The sequence below is a fragment of the Myotis yumanensis genome, unplaced genomic scaffold (genome assembly GCF_028538775.1).
Source record: "Myotis yumanensis isolate MYYU_CA2020_CCGP unplaced genomic scaffold, mMyoYum1.0.hap1 SCAF_6, whole genome shotgun sequence".
In the NCBI taxonomy this organism is placed as follows: domain Eukaryota; kingdom Metazoa; phylum Chordata; class Mammalia; order Chiroptera; family Vespertilionidae; genus Myotis; species Myotis yumanensis.
The window spans coordinates 44314830-44327491 of NW_027223757.1; the positions used below are offsets into that span (position 1 = coordinate 44314830).

A 12662-nucleotide genomic window follows, 5' to 3' on the forward strand; every position below is an offset into this window, starting at 1 on the left:
AGATAGATGCTCAACCAGTTAGCTACACTGGTCAGGCTCCCATCTAATTCTTAAACGTTAAAAAGATTAACAATTTCAATAGAAAATTTCACTAATTTGGATTAAAGAGAGGCCAGCCTGAACTAGGGTAAAACCTAAGAAACTGAAAAAAGAAAGGAATATTGTAGATTTGATCATTTAATTATGGCTAAAAAAGTGTTGCTAGATAGTGGATTTGGTACTGCTTTAATCAATAATAATAATTAGCACAGTAGTTTCTTATCTTTGAATTCATGTCAGAGTCACGCACACAGTAGAATTTTAAAAGCCCAGGGGTGCCAGTGGTCCCCTCTGAAATCAGGGCTTTTGTATCTTTAAGTTCCATAGGTGATTCTTATGCCTAAGCAAGAATCTGATTTAACACTTAAAAGTTAATGTATGAATGACTGCTTTTTAAAGTGTCTCAGTTTAAAAAAAAAAAAAAGTCTCAGTTTGTCATATGTAAAAATAAAATCTTATACTTCTGTAAAGTTATTTATTTTTAAAATAATAATACTTTTTGGATTGTTGTGAGGAATTAAGCCATAAAATACATGTAAAGCACTTAGAACAGTGCCTGGCTCATAGTATATGCTCAATTAAAAAAAAAAATTTTTTTTTTACTTCTAATGAAAACAAGTAGAATTAACTTATTTTGAGCTGTCTTCTTTTCTCCAACTCCACTGCCATTGTGCAGCTTTTATTGACATTTTCTTTTTGTACTCTTAAAGTTACAGTATATTTTATAACAAGTAAACATTAAATTGCAATGTCAGTAAAAATTTCTTGACATTTCAACATCTTTAAAATGAGCAATTATATTTTATTATTTTTGACAATAGTTACATTCGTAAATATAGAGCATTTATCATGTAAGCCTGGTAACTGTTATTAAATTGCTTAAATTCTTTATTGAAAAGACATTTGGGGATGTTTTCTGTGACTCATTTCCTTCATGGATTTATCTTTGTATCTATTTTTGTGTATAAGTGAGAGAGGGGACACTCAGTAAATATTTGACTATAAATACTATTTAGGAAAGGAACCTAAATCTAGTTTACAGCCATTGATCCCAGGACCATTAATAATTATAAGAAGATTGTGAATATATAAGTTAGTGTTAGTACAACACATTACATTTATCAAATTTTCATTGCTTTCAAACACATGTTTTTATTTGATCTTTGGATCTCATGAAGATAAAGGGAACAGGTAATGATAATATATAGAAGAAACCTTTATTAGTACTGTATGCATTAATGAATAAACTTAGTGGAGGTTGGTTTTCTGAAAAGGTATGCATTTTTGGAAATCATTCCCTAACCCATTCTTTCCAATTAAACCTCAAACAAAATAAAACACTAATGTTAGCCAGTCTTTTTCTCTATAAGTGGAACTAAGTATTCAAGCCAGAAGCCTGGCAGTGTTGTTTTCTTCCCTTTTTTTATCTTGCTTTATTTTTTAACCTTTTAACAATAGTAGACAAATAGTATAATGAATTTTTCCTCTATATCCATGACCCAGCTTTAAATATTACTAACTCTCAGCTAGTCTTGTTTTATTTAAACCAGGATTTCTCAATCTCAGTACTAGTGTCATTTGGGCTGATAATTCTTGGTTGTAAGGGGACTGTCCTGTACGTTATAGGATGTTTAGCAGCATCCCTGGCCTCTCTACCCACAGATGTCAGTAGCAGCTTCCCCAGGGTAACAACCAAAATGGTCTCAAAATATTACCAAATGTCTCCTAAGGGCAAAATTGCTCCCGTTTGAGAATCACTGACGTATCCCCATCCACTTCTCCCTTCTCATGTCTATACCTGAAAACATATAAGATAAATCTGTTCATTGTTTTCAAGGTCCACTGATCTGCTTCTATTCCCGATACCCTCTAATTTGATATTAGTCAGAGTGGTGTTTTTAAATTTAAAGTGGATAATATCACTTTCCTGCTTGAAAACACCTCATGGCGTTCCATTGCATTTAGGATAAACTACCAAAACTTTAATTGAATAATAAGGTTCAGTATTAACTGTCCACTGCTTATTTCTCTTGATTTTCCTGGTGCCTCACCCTTTGTACTTCCCTCCCTTACTCTCATAATTGAAAGACAAAAGCAGGTAAGTGCCAACTTTATTACCTCGTGTGCAAAATTATTGAAGATACTTTCAGAATTTGCTTAAATGTTATATGTTTTCAGGTGTTACGAGTGTGATGAAAAATTATCAACACATTGTCATAAGAAGGTTTTGGCTCAGATAGTTGATTTCCTCCAGAAACATGTTTCCAAAACACAAACAAGTAAGTTAAGCAATTGCTAAGGAAATTTGTATTAAATTACACTATTTTATATTTCATATAAAGAGTTCATAAATTCATACAGAGTACCTTAGATTTTACAGTTACCTCTCAGTTCAGGTGCCATGCATTCTTCCATAGCTACCTTGTGTCGTATTTACAGTATATGACCAGTAATGAGAAGCTGGTGAGGGTAGTGACTAGATTCTGGGCTTTTGAGTCAGACAGTGCTGAGTCTGAGTTTTGGCTCCACCATCTCTGTAGCTTTTACTCCTTAGTTTTCTTACTTAAAAAATTAGGATAATAATTCTATCATGTGCAGTTGTTGTGAGACTTAGAGATATTTTCTAAAGATTTAGAAATCATGTATGTAAAAATGCTTGTTTAATGCCTGAAGCATATTTATGAAATATCTGTTACTTGTGCTGTAATTATAGTGCAGTCCTGACACTAACTACCTGGTGTTAGACAGATTAAGGGCTCAGTGCCCCCACAAGACACCCTCACTTCACTCACCATTCTCAAGCTCAGGAGTTATCAAACCACCCACATTTCTGAACAGCTGGCTGCAAATTCAGGGGTTTCTACTACCCTCTTAGGTTCAGAAATTTACTACAATGACTCAGAGAACTCAGGAAAATGCTAACCTTACAATTACAGTTTTATTATAGCAAAAAAAAAAAAAGCTACAGGTCAGGACTAGCCAAAAAAAAAGACACATAGAGTGGGTCTGGGAAGGTCCCAAACATGAAGCTTCTGTATCTTCTTCCTGTGGAGTCAGAAAGCATCAACTTCCTGACACACTGATGTGTAACAGTACACAGAGTGTCGTTAACCATGGAAGCTCACCAGAGCTTTGATGTCCAGAGTTTTTATTAGAATTTCATTGAATAAGCTTTTGCTACATGATTTAACTCAGTCTCCAGGACACCAAGCCTCTAATCACAAGGTTGGTCTTTCTGGCTTGACTGGCTCCCATCCTGAGTCATTTCATTAGCATAAACTGTCTGGGCACCCACAATGAGTGTAAAAGACACCTTGTTAATTTGTTAACATAAACTATCAATTACTCTAGATATCCAAGGATTTAGTGGGTACGTCTCAGGAACCTGGGGCAAAGGGAGGCAAGTTCTTTATTATATAATAGTAATGTATTACATATATGTTTTTATTGATTTCAGAGAGAGGAAAGGGGAGGGGGAGAGAGAGAGAGAAATATCAGTGATGAGAGAGAATCATCAATCGACTGCCTCCTGCACACCCCCTACGGAGATGGAGCCCACAACCTGGGCATGTCCCCAGATTGGGAATCGAACCGTGACCTCTTGGTTCATGGGTTGACACTCAACCACTGAGCAACACCAGCTGGGCGATGTATTATATATTATATACTTTGTTATCTAACATATAAACAATATATAATACATGTTTCTATAAATTAAGAGTAAGAGGGAAACAGTTTCTTCATTCGGAAATATTAAGTCCCTGCTACATGCTAGGTTTTATACTTTATTTGGTACTAGGAGCCCAGTGCACGAATTCGTGCAACTTGAAAGGAACTGTGGGGTGCAAGGCTGCGGTGGGCACAGGGGCAGGTCTCAGTCCATCCTCCCCACCCCCGCCCGGCCCCTCCTGCTTCAGCCCCTGGTCCCCTGTCTGATGGCAGCCCCACTCCGCCACTGCTGCCACCACCACTACCACTCCCATGCACTGATGGCGCCGGCGCTGCTCGCACCCGCTGACAGCGCAGAGCAATTGGGGCCGGCACCAGCTGCCGGTATGAGCAGGGCCGGCGCCAGCAGCAGGTGTGAGCATGCAGGAGCAAAGAATTTTCAGTAACCACCAGAAGCTCACCCCAGTGATAGTGACCAGCACCCCACCTTGGTCTGGCGCCACAGCTCACCTGCTCCACCATCCCACTGTGGCCGATGCCCACAGGGAGCGGGCCTAAGCCAACAAGTGGACACCCCCTAAGGGCTCCTGGGCTGCCAGAGGATTGTCTGGCTGCCAGCTTAGGCCTGATCCTCCGGGGAGCCTTGCTGTATTTTCTGTAGGCCAAATATATTGTATTTGTTAACTATTATTGTTCTGAGATAGTAATGGTGAAGAAATTAGAAGAGGAACTAGAGAAAGTAAATTCAGGTTCCTGGCCAGTAGAAGAAATGGTTAATTTTATCACATTTATTCAACAAACATTTATTGAAATCTTATTCTGTCATCACCAATTATGCTCAAATCAAGAATCAGGAAAAATATGGTGTTGGTAGGCATTTAATACTTCAGGAACAGAGATGTGGGTCTCAGGGCTGTCTCCTGAAAACTGCACATGACATGTGTTCTGTTGGCTATAATAATATATGTGGGTATGATACTAAGGTGGCAAAAGTACGATTGTAGAAATTATTTTTTCTGTATTTTTCACCTAAGAGGTTTCTTGAGATTAAGAACAAAGCCAGTCTGATTCCATTTAATTTTATACATTTCTTGAGTATTTATTGTTGTAAGGGATGGAAGGAAGGGAGATTGGGATAATATGGTAGAAAGCACATGGGCTTTTGGTCAGGCAGTCTGGCATTCACATTGGACTCTTTCAATCACTGGCTGTGTGATGTGGGGTAGATTATAGTTGGTCTGAGCCTCATTTTCCTCAGCACTTTTTCCCCTCTTTCCCATGGGCCTCAAGAAATAGAGATGATAAAACAGTTTCTGCCCTAAAGAAGTTTAAGATCTAAAAGAGGTGGTGAGATAAAAAATATTGGTAATGTGGTGTGCAGGAGGCAGCTGATCCATGTTTCTCTCATTTCCTTTCCCTTCTTCTCTCAAAATAAAAATAAAAAATCTTTTAAAAAAAGTGATGATAATGAAAGCAGAGTATAATTTGTATTTTGAGAGATGTTTACACAAAGTCCTTTAGATATTCAAAGAGGAATGTAACATTTGGTTGAAAGAAATTCAGAAATCTGGGATGAGTTGGCTTCCACGTTGACCTTTAAAGGATGAACTTTGGGTGGGTCCAGATTAGATAAAAAGTTATTTCAGGTGTGGAAAGGATTCATGCAAGCTTTCATTGTGTTTAGGGAACCATGGGTAGCACCTGAAATGATGGGAAACAGGTTCTTGAGGGAATTTGAGAGCGTGTAGAGCTTTCAAAGCTGGAGAGAGATGTAGTTCTGAATTCAAGGTTTCCAGAAGTTCTCGGGCAAAATGGGGTTATCTTTGTTTTCCAAGCTACAGGATGTCGCAGGCAAGTTTGATATAACATAAGATCCCTTGGTATTCTAGAAGTAAGTTTTTTGGGATAGTAATTTTCCATATTCTTTCTTGCATGAAGCTTTAGTAATTTTTATAAAATACTTTAAAAACCAAATGTGAAAGTTGCTATTGAGGTTTGTAAGAATGCTGGATATGATTATGCAGCGACTTTAAATTGTCATTGTGAAGACTAGAAATATAAAAACGTCCATATATGTAATTCAAAAAATATGAATCTATATATTATATTTAGGTAGAATAAAAATGATGTTTAAAGATTGTTTTTGTATTTTGCACTAAGTAAAAATAACTTTACTGAGAGGAAAGTCCATACCTGTACTTTAAACATGTTTTTAAGTTATGCAGTGTCTGAGCGAATGCCTAATATATCTAAATTACCTCTCTACACAGAGAATCTAGGCTGGTATCCCATCCAGCTCTTAAAAACAACTAGCTCAGTGGACCTTAGCTTTTGGGTTGGTAGCCCATTAGACGCTTAAGATATTATTGAGGACTTAAAAGAGCTTTGGTTAGATAGGTTATAAATCAATACTTATCGTAATAGAAATTAAAACTAAGAAAACTAAAATATTAATTCACTGAAAATTAGCAATAATTTCATGACATTTGAACACAAATAACATTTTTAAGAAAGAACTATTTTTTCAAAATAATACAAATGTCGTAAGTGGCATTGTTTTACATTTTTACAAATCTCTTTAGTGGTTGGCTTAATAGAAAACAGCTGGGTTCTCATACCTACTTCTGCATTCAATGTGCTATCACATGGAGTGTAGCCTCTGGAATACTGCATTTATTATTGATAGAATTGAGAATGAATGGAAGCAAACATTTAAAAAAGCAACTAACATCATAGTCTTATAAAGTACTTTGGACCTTCAGACCCGGAAAGGAGGATGGTGTCTTCAGGAGGTTGTTTTCAGATTCACTTTCAGAACTGCTGACTTAGCACATTTCTATTTTCTGTCTTCAGCCTTACTTGCCCTAAGGCTCACTCAAATCCTACTCCAAGTACCTTAGAATGAAATAATACAGGGTTTTGTGGTGTTTACTAGTAGCTTTCATGTGTTTGTGTGTCTCATTTATAAAACTGTACGTTCCTTGAGGATTGTACCCTGGCTTATATTCTTTTTGAGGTGGCTAAGCAGTAAATACTTGCTGAATTGAACTGAACTAGCATGTAATCAGTTTATACTGGGGAAGTAGATAAGCTTTGCATTTTTTTCCAAAATAACCGCTGAATATTAATACCAAATTATTTATTCATTCAGGTTTTTTTTTTTTTTATACATTTGCACTTCTAGCCAATCGTTGTGCTAGCTATTGGAGATATAGTAGTGAATGAGACAGATTTATTTCTCAGTTCTTGCCATTATTGATCTTTTGGTCCAGTAAGGGATATTGATACATCATACTTAATTATAATTGCCTGTGAAGGAGTAAGTACAGGGAGCTGTGAGAACACTTGGGAGTACTCTCTATCCTAGACTGGAGGAACATTTTATGTAGAAGAAGACCTTTCTAAGCCAAGAACTGAAAGATATCTAGAAATCAGCTATGCAAAGAGACACGGGGTTATGTGTTTCAGGGAGAGGAATAGCTCTTTGATGAGGGAGCTTGATAGGTTAAGGGAATTTTATAGAGCTGCAAGGTTGAGTTTTGTGTATTAGGGAATGGTGAGAGGTGAGACTCTAAAGGTAAATAGGAAGATATTAAAGGGCCTTGTAAGTGTAGTTTATCCTGTAGGCAGTGAGGAACCACTAATTTTAAGTGGAGATATGGATGATTAGTTTTGTATTTTAGAAAAATTTTGTGTCTACAGTGTGGAGATAGATAGGAATGCCTTTGTATGTATACCTGCCCATTATTGTGGCAATATCAGTTTAAGACACGATCAAATAAAGATTTCTAAGACTAATGGTTAATGGAATTTTAAGAATAAACAGGTGGGGTAATGTTTGGTTCCAAGGTAGAGGAGTCTTGGGGCAGCAAGTTTTTCCTTTTTAAAGATTAAACTTCTTTTCAGCTGTAGAAATGAGCAAATTACATTAATACTACATGACTGGTTTAGGTAATTGCATTAAACAGTTGAGGTTCCCAGAAGAATGCTTACAGCTGTGTGGATTTCACATCTGATGCTACGATTTGCTTAAAAAAAAAAAAAAAATCCCTCCACACCCTCCCTTTCAAACACATACCAGAAAACGAAAAACAACCAATAAAATCCTCACATATAACACAAGATTGAAAAAGAGCAAGAAAACTTTCTTGTGAGACCCACCCAGAAATATATATTATTAAAAAGTGGACCGATACCTCTGAAAGGCTCGTTTGTCACTTTGATAGTCTTGTAAATGTCATGTAAGTATTCTTCAAATACTTACCAAAAACAGGAATTCGTGATGAAATAATATTGTTGAATATTGGTTTGCTGTTTGTGAACTAGACAGGTAATTGACAATCTCACTTTTTTTTCCTAAAGCAATAAATTTGGCCCATAATTTAAATACTGGTGGGATGCCATTTTCAAAGAGCTTAAAGAGAGAATTAAATATTCCGTTAAATTTATTAAACTTATGCTTTTGGTATAAAAATTTTGACTTATGTTGGTTCTTTTGGGTTTATTAAGTTTGCTCTTTTTTTTAAATAAGAAAGTAAATGGTATATTTGGGATCTGAAACAATATATCTAAAGATAAATAATGTTCTTTCACAGACAATTTGAATGTAATAACTACCTTTTAAAAAAAAAAAAGTAATATATTTTGTTCCGCTTAAAAGTGACAGGTGTAAGACTAAGAAATGTGCATTTAAAAAATAAATACTAAAAGTAGTTATTCCCCTTTATAAAAAGGGTTAGGAACAAAAAGATATCGGACTTTCAAAACACAACTCATTGTTACCTATAGGGATTTAAACCTGGGGTTCCTTGTTTGAACTACAGAGCATAGAGAATTATTTGAGTGACTGTTTTCTCAGTTCTCCCAAAGATGTCCCCTTACTATACTCTTCTGGATACCTAAGGAGAAGTTAATTGCTTACATTGGGTGCCTTGGGCATTAGGGCTTAATTCTTTTGAGGCCCATTTGAAAAGGGCTGCCATAAACTTTAATATAGCTATAAATTTACATGCTAAAAATATCCAGTATATCTTGCTTTGCTTAAGAATAGTGGCTTTTTCTTTCATATATCATCACTAGAATTTCAGTAGTGTCTTAAATTATCGCACATATTAACCTTCTCAACCATTATTATACAGAAAAATAGTAGATCATAATGTTTTGTTTTTTTTAAATATTTTATTGATTTTTTATAGAGAAGAAGGGAGAGGAATAGAGAGAAACATTGATGAGAGAGATCGATCAGCTGCCTCCTGCACGCCCCCCACTGGGGATGTGCCCGCAACCAAGGTACATGCCCTTGACCGGAATCGAACCTGGGACCCTTCAGTCCCCAGGCCGACGCTCTATCCACTGAGCCAAACCGGTTCGGCAATCATAATGTTTAAGTGTACAGATTCTGAAGCCAGCCTGCTGGGGTTTGAATCTACTCTCTATTACTACTAGCTGATTTCATATCTCTCTGCATTGGGGACAATTATCAGAGGAGATAATGCTCTCACAGTTTTTTTATTTTTAATCAGCAAGCAACCAAATAAGTTTACTTTTCCCATGCCTCTGGGAAACTTGGGAAGCACCAGGTTTCCCTTCTGGTTTAACCAAAGTAATGCACAAATATTCATACCTTTGAGAAAAGAGACATTTAATATTACTCGGCTACAAACCCACTATTGGTTGTTTTCACTTTTCTCCCATGATAAGAAAAAACTGCATCTCTATGTACTTGCTCTTTTATTTCTGTAGGTTAAAATTTGGGGGATTTCTGGCCAATTTATAAACATATCTTAAATTTTGATTACTGTTGCGAAACTACCTTCCAGAAAGATTATACAAAAGGTTAAGTTGATAAGAGCATCCATTTTCCCTATTTAACTTTGTTGACAGTTTTTAGAGGGTTTTGGACAATAATGAAGTTCTTAATGTCATTGTTGCCAGGTCCATCAATCTTTCTTTTTTTTGCTGGGGGGATAGGGGGCGTGGTTGTGCTTTGCTGGTACTTCATCCAGTTTTCTTTCAAGACCTGAGTATGTATAAAACCTTAGCAGGTTACTCAATCAACTAGCAGCTCTGAGTACTCAGATTATAGGCTTAAAGGTAAACTGCAGAGACATAAAAGAGCTTTAAAATTTTTACCTAGAATGCCTGAAGTTTTCTCAATGTTCTTTACATTCTGGTGTCTATGTTACTTGATTACACACGTGTAGTATTTGATGACAGTGTTGGTAATATAGAGGTGAGATAGAGTAAATCCCTTTTAATAAAATAATCTTCTAACCCTGAAATTCTTTCTAATCATAGCTATGTCATGAGTTCAGGTAAAACTTGAGAACAAAACAAATGATAATCAGAATTTTGTATAATTTGTCTTTTTTTTTTTTAATGCTGTTGCAGCTTTGTCCTTTTAATTATGCTATACTTTAAAACATTTGGAAGTTCAGTCCTTGGTGCATTTGGCTCTGTGTTTATGAAGAAAGAGTTCTTAAAGTGAATAAGATCTAGAATCACTGCTAGATTGAGAAAGCTTTGTTGTCTCTCAAAACAAAATGATCAGTAATCATTCTTTAGTAGAAGTAATAAATTGCTTTTTATTAAAACATACTTGTTTGTATGTCAGATAATTGAGAGACTGATTCTCAGACACCCTAGTTTTAATCTAGAATCTTAAACTTTCAAGTTGACAGTTTCTTAGTGAGTAAATGTACATGTATGCTTAGTTTCTAGTTTTACTAAGATATTCTCATGTGTTTAAGGCTTACTATCTCTGTGCTGTTCACTATGTAACAATTCCTTATACTGTAGCCATAAGTCCTAAGCAGTATTTATAGGTAGTGGTTCAGTGGACATTTGTTAAATCAATTGAGTTTGAATTGTTATATTTTATAAATGTGCTATTTAGTAAAATGAAAAACTTGCGCTTTAGATAAAACAAATGTAAATAGTTATTAGAAAATGTCATTTTATTTTCTCATTAAATTATCTGATCTATTTAATATTCAAGTTCAGTGGTATAATTAATTTTGAATATGTTCTCACAGACTTATATGTAAAAGTCAACAAATAGATCCTTGCCACTTGTGTGAAGTAGCTATTTAACCATGAAGTAAACTATTTGTATTGCCACTGCCCTGTGGATATGTTCTCTCTGGCAGTGCTGTCCATATTTGGTGGCCCTGCATGGAGAGCCAGGTGGTGCTGAAAAGCATCACACAGTGAAGCGTGGATATATCTAGGTTCGACATTTGTCATCCCTTACTGCTGAAGGGAAGGGTAGAATCTGTTTTTCCATATGTTTATGCTTTTTTTTTTTTTGCCTGCAGTTTTGTCCAGATGGTCTTATGAACATTGTTTACTTTAGGATGTTATCCCAGATGTTTTGAAATCTAATGGGTAAATGTAGTACACAGATACATAAGTAATTTGCATGTTATGGTTTAAAAATGCGATATGTTTTTATAAGATTAAAATAAAATTTCTGGAAGTATTTTCCCAAATGAATAAGAAATGTGTGTTAAATATGTAATATATTTATATATAGTTAATATAATCGATATAGTTTAGATCTCCTAATCACTCTGTTTTTATGTTAATAAGCTAAAAAATATGGCAACATTTATTAAGATTGTTAACTAAAGGAAATACTTTTGAAGAGCCATATTTGTTCAGGGTTGCGTATACCCAGATTTGTAAGAATGTTGTCCTACTATCTTTTATAATTCTTCTCATTGTACATAAATCACTGAAGAGAAATTAGTTGGTAAATGACAATGAATTTATAATGAAAAGGTTACCATTATGATTTTGGGCAAATCACTTAACCTGTTGGAGACTGAGTTTTGTAAATATAAAATCATAGAACAACCTCATGCCAAAAAAAAATGGACTAATGCTTGGATTTAATTATTCTTTCATCTTAAATCTCTTACAAATCACTATGAAACCATGTAGTGGCAATAGCTATAGTGAGAACATGAAACCTGCCGATTCCAGCCTCCAGTTGGAATCTCAGATATAATAATGAAGAGGTGGGCTGCTCTTGTTTACAAACCCAGCCAGGATCACTATGGGGCTTCTTGTTTGTGTAATGCTTCCTAAGCACTGACTGGCATTTGTCACTTGCAAGTTTGAATACTGTCTGGCTTTCTCTTGCTGCCTCTTTTCTCCATGCCTGGCCTCTGCATTTCAGTGACCTCCACTAATTGTACCAGCCTTTGCCGCTAAGCTCTGTGTTCTTAACACAGTGAAAAACAAGAAAGATCCCTTCTCCTGCCCTCCAGATAGTACAATAAGTAATAAGAATTAAATTGGAAAGAAAAATCTTTTCCATGCAATCAATTTGCTTAATGATAGAAACATCTTAGAAGCCACCAATACATTTTTTCTCAATGAGATATTTTCACATGTTCAAAAGAAAAACCAAGAAATTACGAAAATCACAAAGTCAGTTTAAAAGGCAAAACTTGTATTAGCAATTCAGAAAATCCAATCAGAAATAAGAGATAAACTTGAGGGGAAAAAATTCAGAAAGTACAGGGAATGATTAAAGAGAAGAAAAAAAGTGAGAGCAGATCAGCAGTAGATATGAAGAATAGCTCATGAAGATATGTATTCTGGCACAAATAATTTTTGGTGGCTTGCTGGACTGTTTTTCCCATAGTGCTTACCATGCCAACTACTTTGCAAATAGCAGCTCATTTAATCCTTATGAAAAGTCCATGAGAAAATGTGTTAATAACCTCACTTGATTGATACTGGAGCCCCATCTATTGAGGCCTTATTTTTGGGGGATGGTGGCCAAAAGTCAAAGGTGCCAAGTCAAGCTTTGTTTGAACCAATAGCATGTGGGTGACATCACTCTGCCAGCATCCAAGACTAAAGTTTCTCTTTATGGTGTTTTCTTGCCCCTGTCCTGAGAACAGGGCCACCTCCACCTCTGTTCATCCCCATAATGCTTCTGT

The 12662-nt window shown here is 35.7% G+C and overlaps 1 protein-coding gene across 7 annotated transcripts in view; it reads left to right on the plus strand.

Moving 5' to 3' along the window:
• The window catches only part of USP45 (ubiquitin specific peptidase 45), a 54868-nt gene that overhangs the window by 14209 nt on the left and 27997 nt on the right, over positions 1-12662 (plus strand). For 5 of the 7 annotated variants that reach the window (XM_070418029.1, XM_070418032.1, XM_070418035.1 and 2 more), the window contains exon 5: positions 2218-2318. The exons of 1 other annotated variant lie outside the window; for it this stretch is intronic. In XM_070418029.1, the coding sequence (XP_070274130.1) occupies positions 2218-2318 (101 nt within the window). Of the gene's footprint in view, positions 1-2217; positions 2319-11013; positions 11095-12662 lie in introns of those variants that run through there. One more of the 7 variants, XM_070418033.1, reaches the window with a different exon arrangement.